The sequence below is a fragment of the Taeniopygia guttata genome, chromosome 1A (genome assembly GCF_048771995.1).
Source record: "Taeniopygia guttata chromosome 1A, bTaeGut7.mat, whole genome shotgun sequence".
NCBI classification, from domain to species: domain Eukaryota; kingdom Metazoa; phylum Chordata; class Aves; order Passeriformes; family Estrildidae; genus Taeniopygia; species Taeniopygia guttata.
In genome coordinates, this window is record NC_133025.1 from 55,100,997 (window position 1) to 55,128,555 (window position 27,559).

The following is a 27,559-nucleotide window of genomic DNA, read 5'->3' on the forward strand; positions in this document are numbered from 1 at the left end:
AAAGTAAAAGGAATTCTTTGTTGAGTTGTTTTGTTCTCTTGAAGCAATATCATGCAAAAATTCCTCTATTTGCATTAATGCATAGCACTAGACCAAATGCATGAATAAATGCCTTCTGGCTGGAAAGCTATCCGTCATCTCCAATGAATGAAGGAATTTCATTTTCCGTAGAGAGGAATTCCATGCAGGAGATATCATCCAGGACCACAGGCAGGATCATGACAGTGAATCCACAGTGTGTCAGCCAAGATCAGCAAAGGAATGCTGATCATAACAGACTGATTGGAAAGACCAGCATTAGCAGCCATTTAGACCACAGACCAGGTGACAGCTTTCTAAAACGAAAATTCCTGATGCTTTTACCAAAAACATTTGTATTGTAAGCAACTCATCTATTGAAATGAATGTTTGACATAATTAACAGTGGAAAAAACAGGAGACAAGAGGGAGAACAACAACAAATTAATTGAGTTTGCTACCAAAAAAACAAACAAAAAATATATCTCTGCTTCCAACTTTTATAGATAATTCAAAGCTGCAGTGATAGAAGCTGCTGTCATGAGATTAGGCAGAGATTATGGTAAATGCAATTAAATCAGCTAATACCAAAATATTCTCAGGAGAACCCAAGGCCATCATTTTACACCAGTTTGGTCTCTGCAGAAATTCCTAGCATGGTCTTGAAGGAACTGTATGTGTAACAGTGGTGTATAAGGGGTTAAAGTTGTGTTTTATGGGAAAGATATAAAGGTAGTGTTCCATCTCCCTTCCACCTCTGATAATTACTCTTTCCCTGAATTTTACTGTGATTAATCAGTGGAAAAGTTTCTTGTCAAGCTTTTCCTGCTAATTTTCCTCTTTGGAAGAATACCCAGAGGGTTTACTGGCTTCTTTCACAGATTAAATGGAACAGTACTTTATTCCATACTTTTTATACTAGCACAACCAAAGTGCAACCATAGTTAGTTTCAAAGTAATAATTTTATGTTTAATATCTCCTTACACCAGAGCTGATTTGAACAACCAAGGGATTTCACAGGTCACAAAAGGAGAGATTTGAGCAGATTTCAGCCCCAGCAGAGGATCTACAGCAAACATGCTGCCAACCAAGCTTTAAACAGAGCAAACAACTGCATTACCCACATGGCAAAAGAATGATACTTTCTTAAGACAACAGGACCTAACTTTTAGAAAGGAGGTGAAAAAAAAGAAATCAAAACAACCACCACAGCATATTCCAGTAGAAGATTATCATTTAAACCACTCCATGATCAGCTGTGGCAGGCAATGAGAACTCGTAAGGCAAAGCAGGGTGTCTCCAGATGCTGTGAGACCCGTCAGACCTGCAAAAGCAAACACTCAACAGCAGCATTCCAACAGCCCAAGTACAAACCTCGCCTTTCACGGCTTTCTTTGGCCAATATCTGAATTTTAACACGGATGTTTGGGAATGTGGAATGCATTTTACAAGAGTCCCTTCTGCACTGCAGTTTCCTGGATATTCACATTCTGGAAATTGCTTAAAAGAATAGAAACAGAAAATCTGCATTTCAAAGATCAAGAGAGAAAAGTGTGTTCCAGCATTTCCAAGCCAAGTAGAAGATTAAGGTTTCTAATGCACTTGATGGAAAAGACTATTGGGATAACTGCATTAGAAATGTGAAAGAGGATTTAATACTCTAGATTAAGTTGAAGATTAAGTTTCTAGTCAGGGAAGAATCTGTTCATCTTGGAAAGCATACAGGGAGGACGGGAGAAACTTTACACATGCTAGCAGATTTTTTTTGACTTTTTAAACCAAATATTAAATCTCAACAGCTACTTCATATTAAAGAAAGCAAAATAACCCTTATCACACAACCAAAACCATCCACCTGAAGTCACACTTGATGAGATTGATGTCCTTGTGGTTTTGAGCAAATGATTCTTGTATCAGCCCATGAACACTCAAAGCCAAGTAACTTAGTTCTGAGATTCTTCTGTCCCTCCCTTAATACATGCTGTGATTACCAGGTTCACAGATGAAACATGGACCAGCTTGGAAAGCATCAGTCATTAATGAGGTAAGTAGTTACAGCTGAGTCCTTTACTCCTCAGAACAGCCTAAAAGTTTCCAAAAAGACAATAAAAAATGTGCCTGGAAGTCAACGTGTAAGAGAGAAATTGCTCAATTAGATTTGCTATCCAGGGAAATACCTGCAATAATCTCAGTATCATCCATCTTCAGGTCTTGTGGTTGAGTTTTTTCTTTTATTTCCTGGGTGACTGAAATACTGTTCTGTGCCAAACTAACCCAGATTTACTGCAAGGAAAATGACCTTGCAAGCCATTAGGGTTTGTTCCCGTTTCTCAGCCGCTGTTAATTCTTTGACAGTGGTTTACAGGGCTTTCAGAGAAAGCCAATGGGCACGGGCACGCTGCTGCTTCAAACACTGGTTTAATGAGACTGCCGTGAACTGTGAATAGAAAGGCAGTCCTGTGAAGCAAAGGGAATGAACAGAGACTCCTGTGAGTCAGCTCTGGGACACACAGGCTGCACCTACAAATTGGGGATTTCCAATTAGCAACACAGGGAACAGAAGAGGCTGACGTACAATGAAGTGACTGCAACTGCAGGGCTTAAACGCAATTCCCATTAATGAGAGAGAAAAACCTCTCCCTCTGCACACGAATGAATAAGTGATCAGCATCTTTCAGAAGAGGGAGAAAAAAGAAACCCAAAACCAGTCATTAACTTTTACTCCTGATTCTGTTTTGCACAGCACCATTCTTTGTTCTAGGCACAGTTTCCACAAAAATGGATTTTCATGAACTAAATCAAAGTCTAAAGAATCTTTAGAAGACTAAATAATCTTCTCTAAAAAAGAAAAAAAAATCAAACAAGCTAGAACATGTTAAGTCATCATCAGCTAAGAAAAGTAACATCAGACTCAGTCTCATCCCTTTTTTCTGACATTCAATGTACATGAAGGCAAACTACTTCCATTTATTTGCTGCTTACTGAAATAAACAGGGCCTCTTGGTACTGGCACATATAAATAGTCCAGGAGAAATCATTTACTTTCCTCTTCCTTTTAGGAAGTACTTAAAAAGAGGGAAAGAGGTGTTTTTTCTGTACTGCAAGAAAAGTGCTATCCAGAACAGTGGCTGAAACAGGATCCAACAAAGGCTGTCAAATTTAAAACCAACCCTCTCCTATTCAAACAACTGCATGCACAAGTGCCTACTTTTCCAGCCACAGGGAAGCCAAGAGTGAGATCAACTGTGGCTCTGTGCCACCCCAAGCACCAGAGCAGAGTAGGCTCCTGGCTTCTGCCTGGCTCTCCATGCTCCCTCCTCCTCGAAGGCAGCACAGGGAAAACTCACAAGTTAGCTATAGGGCAGAGGAGAGCTGGACCCCCAAAGCTGGAGATAAGGTCAAAAAGAAACTGGGGTTTGCAGTCCATAGAGCAGAAACCCATGCAGAGGGAAGAAGAGAGAAGCAAAGACAGTGAGTGCTGAAAGAATCCAGAGGGACCTTGCCCCCATGCTGGGCAGAGATCCCATGGCAGAAGATTGAACCGGAGAGATGGGAGGAGTGGGGAGCACGTGGAGGATGCAACAGGCAGTACAAGGACAGATCGGGGCCCTTGAATTGGCTTGGCAAGGACTATGGGGACAGGAGTACAGGAGGGACGCTGGGAGTGAGACTAACACAGTAGCTCTTGAGGAAAGCAGCAAGATCCACAAGGCAAAGCCTGAGCAGCAAAGACTGGAAGCAATTAAATGACTAAAGAAAAGCAAATGAGAAGAGATGAGCAGGCTGCAGCAGGTGAGGCAGGGCAACTAACCAGGGAGAGAGGAAGAAAAGGGCTGTCTGAAGAAGCTGCACATGCTGGGCTGGGTTCATTCCTCTCCAAGTCTGGGAGGGAACATCATACCATTATGCCTCCTCTGTCTGCAAATAGCTCAAGGAAAAGGTCCAAAAGGTCCCCCACCTCTCAAGACTGATTCCTATAGAGCACAGTCTACTGCTGCCACCAGACAGCCTGCTTGCTCCAGCAGCAGATGTCCATGAAGTAAATACAAAGGTGAATCCAACTCTTAACATTCATGTGGTTCCCCACTACAAAATTTCTGGCTATTCACTTTACTTGTTCTGAATAGTAAGGAAGTTACACATCCAGAAACTATGCCAAAAGTACTTTGGAAGATTACAGACCTAAGTAACAAACTGCAAGGAAATACCAGCATTTGGGAGTCTGTACACAGAGGAATTACTGAGAAGTGTAAATCTGTCTCAGAGCAGGACTTGAATAACATTAAGTAAATAGGGCATGGGGCAATGCTCTGGACCAGGAAGAAACAAAATAGCAAATTGTTAATCATTATGTGAGCACCATCCACTCCGAGCAATGAATTGAGCAGGGATTTTGCAAAAAAGAAAAAACTATGTGATAGTGTAAATAAAGACTGTCACAATAAAAAACACACAAGGAGGCCAAAACTAAAGAAGATCCTTCTTATCTGGCTACTGTGTATTTTTGCAGCACAATGAGGTCTAAACAAGTCTTTTTCTGCATGCATGCAACCTTAGTCATCACCATACCAAAGCAGTGCTGTTCTTAACTAAACTTCACTCTGCAAGCAATGAGTTCAGTTACTTGCACTGAAACAGCATTTGAAGATTTCAAAAATTAAGACACATAATGGCACAAGCATGCCTAAGAGAGAATCCTTACCTTTGTTTCTGTTTTGGGAGGGGGATGCAAGACAACCAGTACATAACACAAATTAAGCAGAAAAGCAGCATGCATCACTGTGCCTCATCTTCCAGCACATGCCATGGGAACAGAGAGATGTAATTATTTTCCCAAGATTACACAAGGGTTCTCTGGAATCCAGTTGCAGGCCAGAGCATGTAAATCCTTGTCTGAATCCAAGGCTGTAAGCACAGGGGCACCCACATCTCACATGTTTCTAGACTCTAGCAGAGCTTTCTGGTGGCCTCAGGTATCATCTGTGCATGACAATAAATATTGTCACTGACTGCAGGGGAACTCATGGCCTTCAGAAAGATTCACTCAACATTTCCTACACAGACTGTACAGACACAGCAGTAGAGAGAGCCATTGCTCAGACTCACAAGAGAAAAACCATCTTAACAACTAAGTTCAGAGAAGAATAAACCATAGGCCAAATCCACCTCTGCAACCCACCTCCCCAGAGGCAGCCGAACTTCATTCATAACTTCAGCTTACTAAATAGCAAGAATTCTAGCAAACCTGCTAGAATTAAAAAAACTTGCAACACCACAGAAGCAGCATCCCACAGATCCCAGGATAGCAACAACACTTACCTAATCTACCATCTTTCAGCACACACTGTGCTTCCCCAAGCCCTGGGACTCAGGACCCTATTTGCCTTTTGGAGCAAACTTTTGTTGTCCTATTCTCAATTCAATTTTAAATATCAATTAAGGGAAAAAAAAAAAAAAAATCAGCCTATAGCCAGTGACAGTGCAGCACTTCCTTTTCTCTGCTTTCACACAGAGGCAATTTATACCAACCTTTGCTCAGAGCATCACAGACTTGGAGCTTTATCCTTTATTTGTAAAATCTTGCAACCCTGAGGACATCACCAGTAAGAGGGGAAGGAAAAAGCCTAGGCTGGCTCTATTGCTTAATGTTCCAGATTACACATTTTGCTTTCCTAAAGAAGAAAAGCATTTTGACTGCTAGGCTTCCAGATGTTGCAGTAAGGTAGAAAAATCATAAAGAAAGGCTTCATAAAAGCAAGCCTGCTCTCCTAAAATCAATGGCTGGCCTTGTCAGGCTAGCATTTTTTAAGTTCCCCTGTGAAAGCAGTCCTGGTGTGATGAGTTTGTTAGCATAACAATCTATTCCTGGGTGAAAAACAACTTGCACCTGTATGAACTGGTTTTACACCATTAGATAGAAAAATGAATGAAAACTATCTCTCACAAACAACTTCTCCTGCAGGTATACACCCTATTAATACAGGGTGACAACTTGTTATTAACCAATTAGCAATTGACAAGAAAACTACTAAGCAATTGGAGTCACACACAAGGTCTGTAAAACTGTATAAAAAGGAGTTATGTGAATAAACAGGGGGCTTTTTTTCCACCATGAAGGAAATGGAGTCCTTCTGATTTATTCCCATACCCAGACCTTTTTCACCACAGACAATCCCAAACTGTCCTGGAATTTCTTCACCAGCTTTTTGCACTGCTGTTTGCAAAGCCTTTAAGACTTCCTTGCTATTTTGTTGTTGCACAGTAAGGAACTTTCAGGCCAGAGACAAGTATCCAGGTTTCTTGCCTTATTTTAGCCAAACATACAACATAAATAATAGTTACCCTCCCTGCTGCTTTTCTCAGAGATACACATTGCTTTTTGCTGTTGTGCTTTGCACATGAAAGCGACCACCACTGACCTCCGGGGTGTATAAGTGCAACTAGGAACAACTTACCAAAATTTAAGAAAAGTTGTACCCCATCTAACAGAAGATGTTTTCCTCGCACTTTTATAACCCAGACAGTTTCATACACACACTTTTCTATCAAATACTCTTTAACAAATTCAAGAAAAGGTGAAGTTTGCACACATGAAAGCCCACACCTGGGAAAGTGGTCACACTGTTCTGTCTATATCAGTTACAAATCTAGGACATAGAATTGCACTGTGTGGCATGGGGAAGGAACAGAAATTCAGCTGACACTTCTGCTTTTTGAACAGTAATTCCATGTTTAAGCAGAAATGTGCTACACTATCATACTAGTTAAAAAAGAAAAAAAAATTAAAAATCATTGCTACACAAGTATTGGAAATAGAAGCAGGCAGTGAGGAAAATCCCAGCAATTGCTACATAGTCCCACACTGTGTGTGCCAGCACCTTCCCTCCACCTCTCCCTGTGCTCCTCCTTCATGCTGAAGGACAGCATCTGTTTCAGCTCAACCCCTGACCACGCACACTGCACAGGGACTCGGGGAAGAAATGTTATGACCTCAACATATTTTTCCTCACAGTCTATCAAACTTAGGGCCAGTGCAGACATCCCTGGAATGCACCACATTCTGCAGAGCATTTCCACCTTCTTTCCCTCACCACTGTAAGAGGAAACAACAGCACCGCCACAGTTTAGTAATCAGATCCCATTTATCCCTGCTACAGCCTTTAGGATTTCATTGGATTTTGGATCAATGAGGTTTTGGGCCTGGTTCCCACAATGCTAATGAGTAGTGAGCTCCCACACTCTCTTTTACATAACAACACAGAGTTAAAGTGATGTTGTTGGGCACAGCTCCAGGTACACCAGCTTCTTCAGCAACCTGACAAAAAAAATTAAAATAAAATACATAAACAAAAATAACCCACAAAAAACCTCATGCAACCATTCATATACATGGAAAGTAGCAGCATTAATTCCAGTCTGTGGTCCACTCCAAGGAAGGAGTCTCACCACCAGCAGACACAATAAAAATGACCTTCTAGGACACCAAAGAGAAAGAGAAATTTCAGTTTCAAAAGTATGCAAGCTATTGTGGAGTCTTGTTTTTCAAGAAGCTTAGACTGCAGTCCCCAGTTATTTATACAGCTCAAAACCTTCAGAGTGATTAGGTGGCTTGGATGTTCATGGCTGGACCACATTTAGCAACAGAGTGTGAGGCACATAGGACATGGCATAACCAAAACCATTTAAAAAAAGAAAAAAAAGGTAAAAAAATTAGATTCCAGTTTACAGTTGCTTCAACAAACCACGAAAAAGAAAATGAGTGATGATTGCCATTGATAGTGATTTTCAACAGGACACATACCACACCAGAGTGAAAGCACTGAGACTTTACCCCAAACACAAGTACAAGCCTGACATGAAAATCCCTGTCTGTCCTACCCCATTTATATCATATGGAAAGGCACATACATTCACAAGCCTCTTTCAGGTTTTAAAACTCAGGGAGATGGATCAAACCCACAAGAGATTCTCGTTACCTCATCTCTGTAGCATATGCCAGCATTCCCCAAAATTGCAATAAATTGTGGTGATAAAACCTACAACTTCCTCCAGACTAACTCATTCCTTACTCCTAAAGGCAACTGGGACTGCAACCCACATATTCACTGGATAGCTGAAGATAAGAGCAAGTGACAATAAAGAACAAAAATATCTCTGCACCAAAAATTTACATAACTAGCTCCAGTTACTGCTAATTAGACCAATTCCCTTAATTCCTCCATTACATCTTCCTGCATTTTTCAGTTAGCTCTAGTAAGAAGAGGTATAATAAATTATTATTAAATAGAAACCTACTTGATCACATTGTAAGTACTTAAAAGTACAGATCAGTGCACTACTACTTTATTCTAATTAAAACCTTACAATTAGTAATCTGGTAGTAAATAAGATACCTGAAGCCATCTCACTGTGCCAAATCTGTTCACCAATTTTGGAGCTTCTGAAATATTTAAAGCTTTTTCCCCCCATCCTTTTGCCATGCCAGAAGACCTACACAAGTCAGACAAATGTGAATTACAAGGAAAAGTTGCATCATTAATCTTACAGATTCAACACCAACTTCATATTTTCTTTCTTTTTTCTTCTATAGCAAGGATTTACGTTTTTTTTTTTTTAATACAGAATACATTTTAATAGAGAAATTGTTTTGAATTCTTCCTGCTTCATATCACATAATATGTCAACAGCACAACTCTCACAGGCATGCTTCCCTCAGCCACTGGGACCAAGCCAGCTCCACTTTGGGCATCCTACAGCTAACTCTCACAGCAAGTTGTTGTAAGTGTGTTGTACACAGTCAGTCACTTGAGGAGAGAGCAGCTGAGCAGCTTACACCAGCATGAGAGCCCCTTTTCAAACAGAAAGCAGCTATATACATGCAGGGCTTGATTTGTCATGTGCAGAAATCCTTCACAACACTTGAAGAGGCAGCTGCCAAAAAGCAAATGCCAACTGGCAGCGTGGAGGAGCTCACTCTGAAGCCATCCCACGTGCATGGACTCTCCAACACAGCTCTGCAGTCTTCCCTGAAGAGGCTGGGAAAGGAGAGGCTTTCCCTTTGTGTAAGAAAGGGATGTTCCCAAAAGCAGGGGCAGAGGGAGGGCGTCTGGGAAAAGTACAAAGCAATGGAGGGGAGAAAGGAGCAGTAAGAAGAAAAAAGAAACAGGAGTAAAAGAAACAAGGAACAAGATGATGGAACAAGAGAGAAGATGTTTTTTATATTGATAACCTCCAGCCCCTGTTGTGAGCATCAGTCTCTCCCCTAGTAGCAAGCAACAGAACAAGAGAAAATGGTCTCAAGATGTGCCAGGGAAGTTTTAAATTGGATATTAGGAACATTTTCTTCACTGAAAGGGTCATCAACAACAGACTGCCCAGGGAAGCAGTGGAGTCACCATCACTGAAGGTATGTGTAGATGTGGCATTAGGGACATGGTTTAGTAGCAGGCTTGGCAGCATTGAGGTAATGAGTGGATTTGATAATCTTAGAGGTCTTTTCCAGCCTGAACAATCCTATGATACTAGCCATCAGGGAAAACAGAGACAAATACAAGGATCAAAGAGAACAAAAACACTAACGTCTCTTCAGATATTCTCCTCCTTTTTCCCTTAACCCTTCTATCACCTCCTCCATCTTCCCTCTCCTGTGGCACACTGAAAAAGGCAGCAGTTTCAGGATGAGAAGGAAGGGAGCAGGAGCGGGCAGCAGTACCTGCGAAGGGCCCCGCTGGGCTCCCGGGGCGGGTGGCAGGAGCCCCAGGCGGTGCGGTGGCCAAAGCGCTGCTGCTTCCCGTTCTCCCCGCACGGAGAGCACACGGCCGGCCTCTGCGGGATGGCCCCGTTCCTCCTGGGAAAAGGGAGCAAAAGGAGGGAAAGGGGAAAGAGAAGGATGTCAGGACTGCCATTCTTTGCACTTTTACGTCTCAAAAGGTTGAACACTACAAAATCGGCACCACACGGTATCAAACTACAACAGACAACATTGCTTTAATCCTCAAAAAAAGTCTTTGTGTGCTGAGAGGACAGTATTTATTAGTTCCTAACTAGACCTAGAGACTTGACAGCAACAGAAGATGAGCACTCCTGTACCAAGCTGTTCTCTGGACCTCTGTTAAGATGGGAAGCACTGTGGTGTCACTCCTAATTTTTTTCTCCAGAAAACAAACGACGTTTCAGCACTTTGAAACAGAAAACCAATCTGGACAGGTTGGAAGAATAAGCAGATAAGTTTTCAGCAACACATACAAGGCTGTTTTCTGCTGCCCCTTAAAGTCAAATGCAGTCATAGAATCTTAAGTATCACAAAGAGATAAATGCACAATAAATGCATAATAAATGCAACCAAAAGAGATACAAAAATACAGCACATCTGGACTAAAGAGCTTCATTCCTTCAAGCTAAATAGTGCCACATCTGGGCAACTGGCCGCCACTGAAACAAAAAAATTAACTTGAAGAGGCCCCCTGGAATGTGGGCCTATGGGAGGGGGGAGACTGAGGAAAGGAGGGAGGAGGAAGGCACAGATTTTCCTCCAGTTAATTAACAGTTGTGTTCCCTTTAGCCAGGCAGCTCCTGAAACATGCCTGTCAGGGTGTAAATGCAAGTGTTTACAAGCAAGTTGGCTGTCAGCCCCCAGAAATCTCCCTGGCTACTTGCCCACCAGTCACACCATTAAGAACTACTTATCCAGTGAAAAGAGGAGGAATCCCCTGCCGATCCATTGTACCTGCCTGCTGATTGCTAATGCTGCCAGAGGGCAGGTCTGAAAAGTGGTCTGTCCCCATCAGGGCAAGGGCTACAAAGGGAGGGAAGCCAGGATGCTCCTGAGAGTCCTTCTCCTCCCTGCAGTTGCTGCTCCTGCCTTGTGCCAGCTCTGTTTATTTAATTCACTGCAGAAACACAAATTCAGTGTTCTTTTTATAACCCAGATACACACAAATTCATGTAGGGTGTGACAGGTTACAGAGCTGGTGGGGCAGCACCAGTGGAAACACAAGAAATGATATGAGGAGTGAGACCTCCCATTCTCAGGAGCAGTGAGCTCTTACACTCTCTCATAGTTCTGCACTAGGGATGTTTTGGGAAAGAAACAGAAAAAAAACATATATAATGGTTAATATAAAAGTATTTTATAAAACAAGACTTCTGACTTTGAATGGAGATGGAAAAGAGCACAGTTATTTGTGACACTAAGTGGGTGAGGGGTACAAACTTCAAAGTATTTAATTTTTCTCCAGTGACTTTTGAGAGCTGCTAATTATTCCAACCAGAATTGGATTGGTATTTTCCATCTTTTTCCATTCTGAAAGGACAGAAAAAACATCAAAACTGGTTTTACTACTAAACATCATACAATATTTCTAAACCCATGGCATTGTGACAGAATAGTCAAGCAGATATTGTGTATGGAAGGAGTTAAGGCAGAGAAACTTTAAGACGTTGCTTCTTCAGTCAGAACTCCAAAACTAAAAATAAATGTTAGTCTTGCCATGGTGAATGCAGCATTTTAGGGATCAGTTCTTCACATCTGGTCAATTTACCCAACAAAAATAATCAGGCAGCCGGAGAGTAACAAAAAATTAAAAAAGAAAAAACCCAAAACAAAACAAACCACCACCACAAAACAAAGAATGCAACTGTGGGTCACTCCAAATCTGTCAAATGTGTACCATCCATCTAATTCAGCAGGGCAAGTCCATTTACCCCCAGTGCTGTATACCATAATAATACATATTTTAGACTAACAAGTGAGAAGATCTGAAAACCGTGAGCATAACAAGTTACTTACAATTTGAGTCCACTGTAGGAGAGGGAAAAGAAGTCATAAACCAAGCACACACCAAACACAGTGACTCCAGTTTCCTTCACCAGCATTGCACACGTCCCAAGGAATAAACTAAGCAGCAAAAAGAATGGGGAGGTGGTGGGAGGGAAATGTTCCCCAACATAAAGCTGATCCACACTCCTGAAAAACAGAATTGACATAAAGTATCTTAACTTCTCTGTTATTTTCATGTTTACTACAGACACACAGAGACACTTTTCCTTAATGCCTTAGGATGACTGACATGAACATGTCAAGACATGAACAATCTAAAATGAGAAAAGGCTTAGCCACAGGACAGGAAGGGAACACGCAAATGTGGGGAGCTGCTCGAAGTCTTGGTGCACAAGAGGTGCAAAGCCAAGCAGAAAAGACAAGCAGAAAAATAAAGTAGACTTGAAACAGTCAGAGGAAGGCAGAGTAAGTACAGAGAAGGCAGGAAAACACCTGCTTTCTCTCATGTGGAACACACAAGCTTAATTCTCCTTCTGGGACCAAAAGCACTAGGCAAGCAAAAATTCCTCCATCCCACTCACAACTATTAAGTCAGAGATGTGTCCTAATCATTAACAGACTGGGCAGCAAGCCCCTGTCACAGGGGAGAAGGCAGGAAAAAACTGAAATCAAACAGGCAGATTCCTGTGGGGTCACTATGTTTCACACCTTTGAAACCTTCTAAGAAAACAGTATTGTGGGTTTGTAGCAGACAGCCCCAGAGGGGTATCAGCAGCTTCTCCCTGTGGCTGTGATGACATGGTGCTATTTCTGAATGCAAACAATGTTATTTCAAACGATAAATAATGCAAAAGGTGCAGAAACCCCCATCCAAGTAAGCTATTTCTGTATCTATACTTGCTCAGTTACAGTTTTAGAACACAGAGCAGCAAGCAGTGCCAAGTTTTCACCTGAAAAGGATGACTAATGGTCTAGACACACTCCTTAACGCTCCCAGCCCAGGTGTTCCAGAGTCCTACAGTCACAGCATGCATTTGAAGGCAAGCATGTGTCTGCCTGCTCTTCACTCTACAGACAATTTGCCTTCCATTGAAAACATTTCTTTACAATTTTTACAAGCCCTCCTCTGCTGTGTGGCCAGCTGTAATGCCAGAGGAAGAGGGATTGTCAGTGTTGACTCCTGGTTTAATGGTTTTTTGTTCTCATAAGCATCACCATGCCTGCAAGCAGGGGCCAGGACACTTCCACAGAGCAGAGCTGTGGGAAGCACTCTGCCAACAACCATTGAACACTGACATCTGCCTCTGGTCCCCTCCTCAGACTAGAGAATCTCACGATGTTACCACGTACCTATTATAGGAGAGAAAAGCCAACAGAAAGAGTAGACAGGCGAGGACATCTGCTCTGCCTACTATACCTGTTACCTGAAAGGAAAGGAGACACACAGGTGTAGAAACACAACTAAAAATGTAAAAGCATTCAGTGACTGCCTCAACAATCCATGCTCACTGCTACTATTTTAAGCTTTTGATCTTTCAGTGTTATCCTCCCTCAGCATACCAAAATGTTATTTGGACAGTGTAGGATATGCTCAGTTTTGTCTGCTGCATTTCTAGCTTGGCAAAATAAAGGAGGAAGCCAACAGTAAAGTCATTCTTTACTTAATAAATTATTAATTAAGTTATATAGAAAATGCCAAATTTAAGGATTTGTTTTAATTTTGCATAATAAGGTTTAGATGAGAAATGCATCCAACTGCCAGTACTGAAATTTGTTAAAGAAAATTACTTACTATATAAGTAACATTTGAGTGAACTTTATCACCAAAAAGGGATAGAATTTATAGAATTTATTCCTCCTGAACAACCAGAGTTCGCAAGAGTTTTTTTCTACAGATTAATGACCAAATCGTTTTGTAAAGAAGAGAATACTGAAGAAGAATAGATAAACACTCATTTTTACAGTTATTTCAATATCCTATTTCACCCATAAAGCAAATAAAAGGCCCTTTGAAATTTTGCCCCTTTTGAGGTTACATAATTAAGTTATATTCAGAGCTCTGGCATTTATTTTAACCTTTTAAAGTTCTAACCCAGACAAAAAATAAATTCTAGGAGTGCCTTATCTAAAACCTCCCTTAAAATATAAAGCTGTATTATGAAAAGGAGCCTAGCTGATTAGTTCACACAACACAGTACAGGGAGTAACTCCAAAGCTTGTGGCTTTTTGTTATTAAGGTAATCTCTCCTCAGAAGTTCTCAGCCACAGGAGCTGTTTCCCTCCCCCATTTACAAAGGCTTGGAATGAGAGCAGTGTGATGTCAGTGGTATCTCAGCTAATGAGAGCATTTCTTTTTTATAGTGTGGAGAGCAGGACATTACCATTCCTTATCCAAGACAGCAAGGCTCCTTTTAGCTATAGAAGTGACTCTTAGTGCTCACAGACTGCAGTTTTGGAATGATTATGTCTTTAAATGTTTCCTTATAACGAACAGAAAGATTTCCAATATCAGCTGCTGTTCTGTAAACTTATGCTGGTGTTTGTGAACAACTTTTTTTATTGAAGATAATTGTCCTAGATTTTAATTGAAATAAATCTAAATTAATCCACGGGTCACATCACCTCTGAGAGAGAACCTCCTGAATACACATTAATGCTACCTTCACTTTTCCTCCCTAAAACTGATGGCCATAGGAAATTACTGAAGGCATGCAACAATATCCCAGCAGGAGAGCATGGCTTCACTGAGGTCTTTGGTTTCAGAAAACTCCTGACTGTCCATTTATTCCCAGCATAGCTGATTAGGACCATCATTTAGAATTCAGTTGCAGAGCACAAAGACTACAAGTATGAATACACTTTTTTCTTAATGACTCTGACAAACTATTTTAAATAGAGCACGTTCTCACCTTTGCTCCCCCACAGCAAAAAAAAAAAAAAAAAATCACAACATTCTGTATGGCTCAGAGGTTTCCTTAAAAAATATTAAAATTTTGAAGAATTGATTTATTTTTAGGTTTGGTGGCACATACTTACAGCCTCGGTGTGAATGGGATGCACAGCAAAGAAGAGCGCCGTGACAAAAGCAAGTCGACAGTCCTTGAACACAGCTTTGTCACAAGTGTACATCAGCACAAGAGTCACCAGACAGTGTAAAATTACATTCACTGCGTGGAAATAGAAGGGGTTCATGCCAGCCAGCAATATGTTTAACCTGGAAGGAAACAAAACAAAACCATTGCTAGATTTGAGAGATCTTCTAATAGCAAGACATCTTTCAAATACTCTAAATTATGCCTTTTGTCCCATTTGCAGTCATCTGATGTTAGTGCTATTAAACTAATTACTGCAAATCGCTCTAAACATCTGGTTTATTTGATTAAAGAGAAACCATTCCCTCAATTTTTATATTATGTGGTTGTGTTTGGCAACGTTTTTGACAGAGATGGGAGAGTCCTGTGCTCTCCCAGCAGAGTTTACTGCAGTGAGACCCGCCTGTGCTTCCTGAGCAGCAAATCACCCTGGCCAACATCATGGCACTTGTCCTATTTCCCTGTTGGCACCTTCTGTGGTTCTGTTGGCCACGTGGCAGCTTTACAATATGGGTAGTTATTTTCTGCTCTAGAATAGATTATATTGCTCAGGAACAGCCAAGACAAGGACTTGGTAAGGTGCTGGAGCATCTGCTTAGCATAACAGAGGCATTTATTCCCTATTTAACTTTCAAAACAGTGTCACACACTGAAGGTTAAGCCTTTATTTAAATGCTTTATTGGCATAAAGAAGCTTGTCTAATAGTTTACATCATTTTTACAAGGACATTGATGGCAAAGCTAAGTCAGCTAACATCACCCTAGACTCAGTGAGAAATTAGGGTTCATTATTTGTGTCGATCATTAAGAAAAAAATAAAATGCAACAAGCTGTTATGACATTTGTTTGACAGCATGTATTAACACATTCTTCTGGTCACTGTTTTTTACAGCCAGCTTGCTTAACAGCTGCTGACAAGCCTTGCCTCACCTACAGTTGAAGATAATTCTCTTAAGTATTAACAGCATCTGTACATTTGGACAAATACATATATGTATCTGCACAAATATACACACACACACACACACACAGTGCCTATCTAGGCAAGACTCGATATACGAACAAGGAATCTGGAAAGACATCTAAATAATGTTGAAGGGTATTTTTTTTTTAACAAATTACAAGATAACCAGTGAAAAGAAGACTCAATCTAAATATTTTACATGCAGCTGTAAATATGCTATAGGGTCAATAATCTTTCCTGTTGTTACTAAGAGACTCCAGCTCTCCCATGACAAGCATGATGTGACAGGGAGGCCACTCTGCTGCTGCTACTATAAAAAAACACCTTAGGTGTTTTTGTGAGACAGAGTAGGTGTGAAGAGGTCTGTGAGAGCCAGACAACTTTTTTTTTTTGTAAATAACTCTCTACATTTCTTATTCATAAGCTAGCTGTCCTGGGTTGAATTTTCCAGGCCAATCAAATTTTACCAGACCAAGAGTCTTACTTGTGCATTCCTGCTGTGCTCCTACTGGAGTGCTTGTGGAAGCAACAGATGAAACCCAGAGAGTTTGTGAAAAAGTGAGATTTTGGCACGACTTGACCTTTCCCTTTGAAGTATGGGTTGATGCAGTTACATTTTGACAAGACATCAGTCTGTGTAATTCAAGAATACACAAAGAGTTTGGAGGTTTTTCTTTTTTTATCCCATTCCTCCTGCAAGCCACTTCAGGGCAGCAACATCCATCACTTTCCCTTATTTCTACCAGCACCGAATGACAAACCACAACAAATGGCAATAACAGACACCCAGCCAGAGCTTCAGCTGCAAATACACTGCAGCAGAGGGAACCCCCAGGCCAGAATCTTGTTTTCAGCACAGGGCTGAGGGGAGCAAGGGGCAGCACAGGGTCACCCTGCCCCTAAAGGAGCCACAGTTCACTCCAAGACACCTGCAGATGTGCACAGTGACAGGGACCCTCTGCAGGAGACATTCATTATACAAACGAATCATTTCTGGCTGTAAATCAGCTGGAGCACAGTCCACTGCTCCCGCTCAAATGCCAAAGTGTGAACTGGGAACCTGATTTCTGGAGAAAGCAGATGCAGGCAGGTGAGGACAAGTGCTTGGGATATCAGGTGATATGAACTCATGCACCAAAAGGGGAGAAATTCTCATTTAGTTGGCCAAATTGTGAGAACAAATCACTAAACCCTTGACATCTGACAATACTATTGAAAAATCTATCATCAGTCTCCAAGGATCATGTCTGATCACTTCCCATCCTGCAAAACAGGTCTACTGGCAGAAGAGGCAGAACTTTATAGGCAATGGATCCTCCTACCCCCATCAGGTCCCCTATCCCAAAGGTGGGGTGAGTCCTTCACACCCCTTCTTAGGGTGACCATTAAGCCAATGAGGCTTGTAAGCTGTGAGTTACCTGACGTAAATTATTGAGAACAGCTCTGTAAAAGCATCAGCCACACAGCTTGGCTATTCCCCAGTGTGTTCTTTATATAAATAAAAAACAGCAGAACAAAATACAAACATAATACCACGCTACTGAGGTAACTCTTCCACTAAACAGCAAAATCAGACTGTAAGTATGTTTTAAATACCATCTTTGGTGGTCCATGAACACTAAACGTGAGCGTGTGCAGGTGCTATATTCACACCAGTGCTTTTTGCTGCTAAAGCTCTTTGTCATAAGAAATTAGGCCACATGGCAATGAAGGAAACATTCCTTCATCCTGAAACAATCCCAGCAGAACGATGTTGAAACGTTAGCTGTGGTTAAATTTATTGTATGTCAAACGGGTGAGCAAATCTGTGTCTTCAAACAGCTCTAATCCAAGTCACAAAAACTCTGCAAAGCTGCCCAGCTCACACAGCCATGGGGGGAAAAAAGGCAGCCTACTATGGAATGCCAAATTTGCTCCACTGCAGGGGAACTGTGCAGGAACTTCTGGCCAAGGAAGCCAAGAAGGGGATGGGTAAATAAAAAATTACTTCTCTCCTCTTAATCTTTAATACCCTAACAGAGAGAGTCAGTCTTGTTTACTGGCAGCAGCATGCAGCAATTATACACAGCAGACTGTTCAGCAAACAGAGGAAGTACAACAGAGATATGAATCTCAAAATTAAGGAAGAAGTGGTCTTTCTCCAACATAATGTTCATAAACAGAAGTTCTGGCAAGCAAAAACTGTACTACACTGAAGGGAGGTGAGGGTGGTGCTGTCCTTGTGTTTCCATACTTATCCTGCCCCACAAATGGGGAAAATTGTACCATGTAGCCATTTCTGCGTGAAGATCATAACCTCTGCCTGAGCTAAAGCACAGCTTGTAGGATACATCTTGTGGCCTTGGCAGAGCACACAGCGAAGAGAGGAGATGCTTTGGGCTGTATGAACAGGCTGCTCCTCAAAACAGAGACGCGTTTGCAAACAGCATCCTGAAGATTTGGGGCTGAACACAGAAAGTGGTAACACTGCTAGGAATAGAGACCCTTGGTCATGGAGGTCAGTCCTCAGAGAAGCCACCCACAAAACACTTGGAGAAGAGTTTTTACAGCTTTAACATCTCTGCTGGAAGAGTCCCTGGAAGAAAAGGTTCTGCTAAAGCTCCTTCACAATGGCAAATAGCAGTTCAAATGCAAAGGCCCTCAGAGGACCCAGGGAAAGGAGGAGAAGAGCACATACACCAAAGCGCAGTCTCTCAATACTAGGTGACATCGACAGGTCTAATAGAGCTGACCAGCAGCATCCCAGCCACCATCAAAACAAAAAACTGATTACAGAAATCTCAGCACTGATCACATGTCCCACCAGGGCAGACAGGCTGCACTGAAACAGTATTCAAGCCAAGACTCAACACTGTTTTTGTGCCCATGTGTGGCTCAGCATGTCCCACCCAAGGCAGAGCATTGCCCAAAATACACACCCATGCAGAAGGTACACCAAAATAAGATTTTGTTAAGGCTGATGGATGTTTTCCAGGCACAGTGGAATAGTATAGCTTGCTTTGCCACGTGCAGAAGTTTTTCTACCATTCTTCCACCATCCACTCTTGGAAAAGGAATTACACATCTTCACTCCCAGAAAGAGAGACTTCCACAGGCAGCGACCTTCTGTTGAAGGTTCACTGAGTAGAGGCTGTACAACAGCCCTCCAGAAGAAAGCAAATCATTCTATCACTTAAAAGGAACCTCCATCAGTACCCTCAGACATCCTCCAGAGAAGTTATCAAGGACACATCAATTCTGGCTAAGCAACTCCCCACAGAGTGGGCCTGGAAATGTAGTGGGACTCTGTGGCTTCATCCTCACAGACTCAGAATCAGAGGGGTCTATGCTGCAAGAGCACAGGCTCACAGACAAATTCCATATATACCCAATTATGGTATATAATCACCAGCACCCCCACCCCAGCTCTAATACAGTGCTTTTCATCCACTCTCACACATGAAGACTCATTCAACCTTTTTAAAGGCCTGTTATGATTTAAGAACATTGTAAACCATAATTGGAAAGTTTATCTTTTTATAGACTTTGTTATTATCCCTGGGCAGCTCTTGTTTAGTTTAACCTGTTTCATTATTTTCAAAAGACTAACAATGAATCACAACATGTTATGAAATAGAAATACACGGGATAATAATGGTAATTTGTTATAGCAAGTAACACTTAATGGAAAGTCTCAGAGCATCCTATACCTCATAAAACCCCCATAGTTTTTATAAGGAAGGCTCACATGCAGATTTATATAAATTAGTTTAATACATAAGGATGGATTAAGTTTCCTGTGATGACCTTTTCCTGTTCAAATTGTGTGTTAAATATGGCAAACTTTATGCAAAGAAATACCCGCTTTCAGTGCATGGTGGAATCTCCTTATAAACTCCACAGATGCATGTACTTCGTGCCAGGAAAAAGAGCATTTGCACTCCAAAAGAGGTGCAGCTGCATCAGTGGCACTAATGGCAATTAAGGCTGTATGTGGAAACAGCTCAAAGATTAATGAAAAACCTGTAGCAGTAAACAGAAAACAAGCCCTTTTGCAGTGGTGCTCCTGCAATGGCCAGTTTCCACCACAAAGTGCAAGACTGATTTGTGCTGCTAATCTTTCCACAGTACAGTACAACGCCTAAGAATTAAATGGACAATAAGGCTTAAATGGTTTGGTCCTTGATTTGCTATAACTGCGATGGGTGACAAGACAGAGGCTGTATCAATCCCCAAGCTACAGCAATTGCCTCAGAGCACAGAAGTCATCACTTACAAGAGCACTGGTTAAGTGCAGGCATTCAGAGCAGGTTATTGCTTTCCAGCAGGGATAGGGGAAAAAAAACCAAATCACAATTAGACTAGGAAAAAGCAGCACCTTAAGATGGCAGATGGGCCAGGGCAGAATTTTCTGGTAAAACCACAGCAAGTGTGGTTTGATGATCATTTCTGTGTTACAAATAACAAGAGCACCATTCACACAGCTTTAGTTTTGCCTCCACTAGTGGCCTTGGAAAACTAGAGAAGAAAAAAATCCAGACGATGGCAAGCAACAAAATTACAAACCAGGTGTCATTTTATCTAGATAGTGAAGAAAATGCAGTTTGTCTTAAAAAATATTCTTATGTAGCACCTCAGCAAGAACTGAGGAAATGAACATCTCATGAAACTCTTCAGCAGCCATCCGTCAGAGTGTGGAGAAAGAAAGGGATGAGACGTGACCAAAAACCAAGCTAGGACAGTCACTCATCAAGAAGAGAAAGCAATAGTAACCAATTCCATATAAAGTTATTAGTCCTAAAGAAAATACTTACTGGATGTAACAGTTCTTCAGCAAATATGAAGCAAGTTTGAAATAAGCTGAAGACCATGAAGGAAATGCCATTCTAACTTACAAAGAAGCAAAGAAAAAAGGGGGGAAAAGGTATAGTGAGAGAAAAGAGAACAGCTTTTTCTCTTTTCCCTTTCTTTCTTTAAGTCCGTGAGACAATAAAGAGAAAGCCCAGGAAAGCAGTTAGAAACACAGTGAGAAAACGCAGAGAAATGCCTTTAGCTAACCAGCAGCAGGCAGAGTACTTTATTTTCATGGACTCTAAAGAGTATTGACAAGGATGTTCCTGTGAGTAAGAAGGCTGATCGAAAGCTGAGACTTTTAGGTAAAAGATGGCCAAAGAAAATGAACGGTGACACTGGTGCAAGAGGAACAGAATGCCTGATAAGAGAAAATCTCCAGGAATTGGTAGGTGTTAAATAGAAACAAGACACCACTGAAGCAAGCAGCAAAGATAAGTGTGACTGCATTCACCTCAGCCAAGTCGTTCAGGAGAATTAGAGAACTCTTTCTCTCACAAAGGACTTTAAATTCATGAGACAGGCAAATTTTATTCAGGGCTTAGAAAATGTGAAGGTAGACTCCTACATGCTTTGTACACACCTCTCCTGCTGGACAAAACCTCACCTCTGGGCTTGGCTACAAGCAGCATGACAGCATGGACCCCAGCCAGGTCTGTACCCCCCATCCCTGGGCAGGGAGCTTCCCCTCATCCTCCACAGGAGTCCTGTCCTCCTTCCAGGGAGTGCAACCAACCCCAGAGAAACCCAGCCCAAACTTACCACCATAAACATCAGACACCTGCTATAGAAATTACATTTGTGAGGGAGACTTCTTGTGCACCTGAAACTGGGGGAAAAAAACCTCAACTCTTGAGGCATCAAGCTTCAGAAGACACCTAAAACCACAGCCAGGCACTCTGCTCTGGGTCAAAAGAAAAGATTATGTGCTTAGAGACATGTCTGTATATTCCAGCTATAACAAAACCAGTCTTACAAAAGCATCTGCTTTTCTTCACCAAGTCCACCTCATCCAGTGTGGCCACACCAGACCTACATCAATTTCATGGCAGGTATCACAGTAGCAGTGTGGAGAGTGACTGCCACAGCATGAGTAGAAATAGTAGACTAAGCTGTACAAGAGAAATTCTGACACAATCTTAAACATTGTGATGTTCAGAGTGAAGAAAATACTTGTGCACTGTGTATTTAACCTGACACATTATAGCTCCACTATATTACCCTGCGCTGTCAAGCTGTAATATAACATTAAATCAATAACAAAGAAAATCTAAGGTCTTTTTTCCTTCCCTAGGTTTTGGTTTTCTTAAGCTCCCTGTCCTTGAAACTTATGCCACTGATACAGCTGAAAAAACAGAAGGATCAGCTGTAAACAACCTGATAGATCAGAAGGCTGACAGTGAGTTATAGAAGCAGTTCTCTCTTTGGCTATGTATTTACATCAAACCCAAGCTCATATTCACTTAAGACTTTGATCCAAAGCCACTGGAGCCTCACATGAGGCTCTCAACGCCAACCAGAACACTGAGCCGCTGCTGAAGGGCCCTATTTACTTCCCAGGCAGGTACATACCCAAGCCATCACTGGCTAGCAGCCTTAGCGGGCAGACCTGGAAGGTTAACCATTCTGCAGCCAGAACCTGAGCACAGCCCAGACATTTTAATTTATCTTTTGTCCCATTTTTTTGTCCAGCTAGAGTACCAGTAGGATGGCTCTCTGCACAAATTGTGTCTTTTCTTGTCTTTTCAAATTCCCTTTTGCAGCTTTCTCCCCCTCCAGCTCCTCTTCTCCTGGGCCACCAGCAGCAGATGGAGTGGACACTCTGACACCCTTCCCACAGAGCCAAGCACATTCCCAGTGAACAGTCACTCCCACCACCTTTGAGGAAGACCAGGCATCTGCTGTGCTTCCCTGCCATGCCATCCTCCCAAGTCTTTGTCACAGCCATGTGCCCTAGACTTCTCACCACCTTTTTTCTTCTGTCCCTGTTGAGCTGCTCCTTGAGATATCCCTCACCAGCACCTGCCTTGGCACCACCAATGAGGCTGAGCACACAGGGCCTTCACTTCTCAGCCACCTGCAAACCAGGAGGCTCATATCTGATTAAATGTCTTTAAATCTTGGCATGCAGGGGATTTGAAAGGATTCATTCTCACCATTTTCTATCACTGTGTACCTTCACTGTGCTGCTGACTACACCTAATCTTCATCACCTGTTTGCTTCTGGGCTGGAGAATCTATCTAAATGGGGATTTGGCAGCCAGAAAGAGGAAGGGAGACAGCATTGAGGATTGCACCTTCTGCTTCACCAGCTCAGAAACATTTCTGCAAAACCACTGGAAACAAGGAGTAACTGAAGTTCTACTGAGGGAATAAATGATTCAGTGAACTTCTGTTAGTGGAGGCAAGGTGTAAGACAGAAAGCACTCAGTTTAAATATAAAACCCTGACTGAATTACAGAACTGGCAGTTCTTTTTTTTCTACCTTTCATCTTAACATTTTACAGGGAAGACACCAAAAAAATAGTATCTTCTGAGTCCAAAACATTGCCTTCTTTAGAAAGAAGTATATTGAAATACTTGTTAGAAAACACCTGCAGGTAAATACATCTAAGTGACAGCAGCTGGAGAAGAGAGCATGAAGTAAGTTTTTCTGAAGGACTAAGAATAACCACTGCCTACCATCTCAGCTCCTGTGCAGACAAGGAGTTGTGCTAGACCTGCCACCTAAGTTACCCATGTATAATAGGAATGCTTCTGAACCAACTCATTCAACATTCCTTTATTTTACAGAAGTCAAGAGAAAAGGTAAGAGAAGGTCAAAGGCACAAAGCAAACATTATTTAATTCAACAGTCCACATGAAGGTTTTTTTTCCCCTTCTGAAGTTAACCCACAGAAAACAGTGCAGCAATTCTGTGAATATTTTAAGTTTTGCTTAATGGTTCCAGTGGGCCTGGATGATCCTCTGATCATTCATACTGTCAGATCCAGTGTGAATAATGTCAAATACTTGAGCTCTTTCCACTGTTTGGCTCCAGAGCATTAGTCTATGGGAATAAGAACTGTCACTTATGATTTCCAATTCATCAGGGACATTGAACTACTGTTACACAATTTCAGCAATGTCCGCTTCAGATTTTTCTGACAGATGAGTGATAAATTTTTTTAATTGAGATCATTTCAGGAATATGTATCTTATATGTAGGATATGCTCAGCCTAATGAGAAGTCCACAGGGCATTTTGAGTCCTGCCTCTTACTTTCACAGCCACAAAAGGCAGAAAAGAGACTGAGACAAAGTTTCAGTAGATTGATGAATCTGTAGATGTAAATTTCAGCCCACCCTTCACATCTGTTCTGTACAGGCAGTTTGGAGCTCTCCCAGATTCTTTAATCTTAATACAGCAAGATGAGAAACAAGCCTATTCAGATGAAAGTTTCATGCAAGAGAAGTAGAGCCACTAGGCTGATACAAAGGTTCATGCTGCTATTGAAATGCCTTGGATTTGACCAAATTAGCACAACAAGATAAATAAAACAAGCACATTTACAAACAATAAAGATACCAGAATACTTTGGTCCTGTCTTCCCTCCTTCCTGCACACATCACACAATTTTCTGGAGTATCTTAAGTGAGTGGAGTAAATTCTAACAAAAGTATTAGCAACGTTCATTTCCATTCTGTTATGTATCAGTTTCTGCTGAACTGTTTACAAGAATCAGGGTAAATCTTTTTACAAGAATCAGCTTTTTTTCTTCTGCAGGAAGACAGAGAGCAAGCAGCAACCTCCTGCTGGGCAAGGCAGGGGTGGATGCCTCAGGCAGGCAGAGCACAGCTCAGCCACAGGTTCAGAGATTCAGCGCCACTTGGCAAAAGCTGCCCAAGGCTTCCTTGGAAGCACTGGGTTTCACTGAGGATTCACTCCACCCACTTCTCAACGTCTTCCTCTGACATCCCACTGGTAGAAATGAAATGGGAAGAATGTGGAAACTGGAAGGCTGGAAGGATAATTGGGACACAGTGGATATAATCTCCCTCTGCAGCCAGGGAAGATAAATTATTCCTTCCCTATTCCAAATGCAATGCCAAGTGGTGAACAAATGACTCTGCCTTTGACCCAATGTCTTGGCTGTATGATTATTATAAGCATAGAGGATTAAATCTTGTTCACAAAATTAGTGTCACTTCCCTTCCAGAAAAAGACTAGGCAGAGACAGCACTTCATCCTTTTTTGACACATGCCCCTTTAAATAGCAAAGGCAAAACCAGTTCAAATACATACAAATGGGAACTAGAACATTTAGTTTTCATTTTGGTATTAAAGTTTAAGTTCCTTTTTGCTCATTAGCATCACAATCTCAATCCTGCAACCTGATCTAGGGGGCCAAGTCCAGCACTCCAGTGCTAATATTGCATGCAATGAGGTCAGTGGTGATACACACACATTCATTCTTCCCTCCAATTACCCCCAGGTGTATTGCTGCAGGAGTGGATTAATTACATGGATGCCCACACTGCAAGAATTTAGTTGGACACACGATGGAGAAGGCACTCTGTGTGCACAAAGCCAGCTCTGCCCTCAACTACTTACTCCCACCTCGCTCTTTACAGAAATGTGCTGAAACACTCTTCAAGGAGAAGGTACCAAACCTCTTCTAAAAAATCCAGTTTACAATGGTCTGTGCTACCCAGCTTTCCTTTATGAGGAGCACACCAGACTGTGCCCAGACAGCCAATATTGATGGCTCTTGGCTCCAAGTCCACCTTTACAACCAAAGAGCAGCTAGTGCTCTGCGGGAATGCCAAAGAGATGTTCTATTTCCCAAAACTGCTCCTACTTCACAGAAACACTCAATTTCCACATATTCATGAAATTCTATTTATATATCAGGTGTGCTAATGAGTTACTCAATCAGCAGAGTGAACCAGGAACCGGTAACACATCCCCCTGGCAGACTCGTCAATGTCCATACCCCTTATTCCCAATGCCTGCCGTAGTTTGTAATGAGCATCTACCGATCACCGAGCACTAGACAGCTTTCAGCCACACCACCAGCTCTTCAGCACAGCTCTCTGCAAACACATGTATCATTTCTAAATGCTAAAATGAGCTAAGTATTCATCATTGTTAATGTTCCATCAGAATAAATTAAACAGAGAACAAGCTAATGGAGAGAATGACAAACTGTATGCATTGTAACTGAGCTGATTTGTCATAAATTCTTCTCCTGGGGGAGAGAGGCCAGCGAAGGTTTTCTTTCTAGGATTAGCAAAGGTAGCTGACACTTTACTGCTACTCAACTTCCCTTTATTCCTTTAGAACGGAAACTCCTCCTCAACAACTTTGCCCGGTACACGGGGAAGGAAGATCTGAAGCAGCAAGGATACAACTCCGTGACTGACAAGGGAGGGATGCACGAACGGCGCGATACCCGCGGGGCTGACCCCTCCACTTAGCGCTGCGAACAAAGGGAGCGGTAACTACGGGTCCGTTTCAAAACACAACGCGGGAAGTTTCTGGCACGATCATTCAATTGCGGAGAAAAGGTACTCGAGATAAAGCACAGGAAGAACTCACGAGGAATTCATGTGAGCACCTTCCCCAGCCAAAAGCGCTTTCTGAAACGCTCGGTTTTCCCTTTCAGCCCACCCGCAGCCCGGGGAAGCGGCGCCACCTGCTCCCAGACGGCCGGGAAAGCGAGGCACTTTGCCGGGAGAGCCGGAGCTTCGCAGCATCGCTTCCCTCCCCCCGCAAACTTGCCCCGGGCCGGGCCGCGGGACGGCGCCGGCGGCTGAGCCCCCGTCCCGCAGACTCCGGGCAGAAATGCTGAATCACGAAGCCGAGGGACCGGGACCGGGAGGCTCCCCCCGACCCCCGCCCGGGGCCGGCCGCCCCCGTCCGCCCGGACACGGAGCCGGGAGAGGGTCCGTGCGGAGGGGGAGCCCCCGCCGTGCCGACACTCACTTGAAGGTGAGGACGCAGAGGGGCCGGTAGGACTTGTGGCTGGTGTTCTCGGCCATGCGCTTGCCCCAGAAGTCGTTGGCGAAGGCGGCGGACACGGGGGCGGCCGCCCGCACGTCGGGGTTGTTCACGATGGCCCAGACGTCGTCGTGCACGAACTCGCCCCGCAGGGAGTTGCCGTAGCAGAGTGCGCACAGCCCCGCCAGCACCGCCGCCGCCGCCGCCCCGCCGCGCCGCCCGGCCGCCGACGGGCAGGGGGCCGGCGCGGCTCGGTCCCGGCTGCGGGAGCCCCGCGCCGAGCCCGTCACCATGGCGCGGGGCGCCGCGCCGGCTGCCCCGGCTCCGCCGCCGCCGCGGCGCGGGGAGGCAGCGGCGCCCGCATGGTGCGGGGCGGGCAGCGGGACCGCCGCCGGCCACTCGCGCTCTGCCGAGGCGCAGCCCGCCCGGCTGCAAATAAACAGCGGCCGCCTCCCCGCGCCATCCCTTCTCCTCCTCTTCCTCCTCCTCCTCCCCCCCCGCGCCCCCTCCCGCACGCATGCTCCTTGCCGCGCTGTCACACCGCCGCCACCTCCTCAGCCCGTCGGCGCGGTGCGCTCTGCCCGCGGGGCGCTCTGCCCGCGGGGCGCTCTGCTCTGCTCTGCCCTGCCCGCGGGGCGCTCTGCTCTGCCCTGCCCGCGGTGGCCCCGCTGCTCAGCGCGGAGGAGACGCGCCCCGGCACGGCGGCAGACGCGCCAAGCCGCGGGCGGGGAGCGCAGTCCCGCTGCGGCGGTCCGGCCGCCGCTGCCGCCGCTCTCTCGGGAGACGGGAGCGGGGCTGTCCTGCCGCCCGGGGCCGGCGCTTCCTCCGACCCCCGCGGGCAGCCCCCTCCGCAGCTCCCCTCTGGACCGTGCTCACCTGGCCAGCGGCAGCAT

At 43.5% G+C, this 27,559-nt stretch overlaps 1 protein-coding gene across 1 annotated transcript in view; it reads right to left on the reverse strand.

Annotated features, from left to right (window-relative positions):
- Positions 1-27,195, reverse strand: part of TMTC1 (transmembrane O-mannosyltransferase targeting cadherins 1) — a 134,616-nt gene extending 107,421 nt beyond the window's left edge. The window contains exons 1-5 of the mRNA XM_030263243.4: positions 26,652-27,195; positions 14,835-15,012; positions 13,149-13,222; positions 11,808-11,984; positions 9,732-9,866 (exon numbers count right to left, since the gene is read on the reverse strand). Of these exons, the coding sequence (XP_030119103.4) occupies positions 9,732-9,866; positions 11,808-11,984; positions 13,149-13,222; positions 14,835-15,012; positions 26,652-26,959 (872 nt within the window). The 5' untranslated portion in view covers positions 26,960-27,195. The remainder of the gene's footprint in view (positions 1-9,731; positions 9,867-11,807; positions 11,985-13,148; positions 13,223-14,834; positions 15,013-26,651) is intronic.
- Between the last annotated feature and the right edge of the window lie 364 nt (positions 27,196-27,559).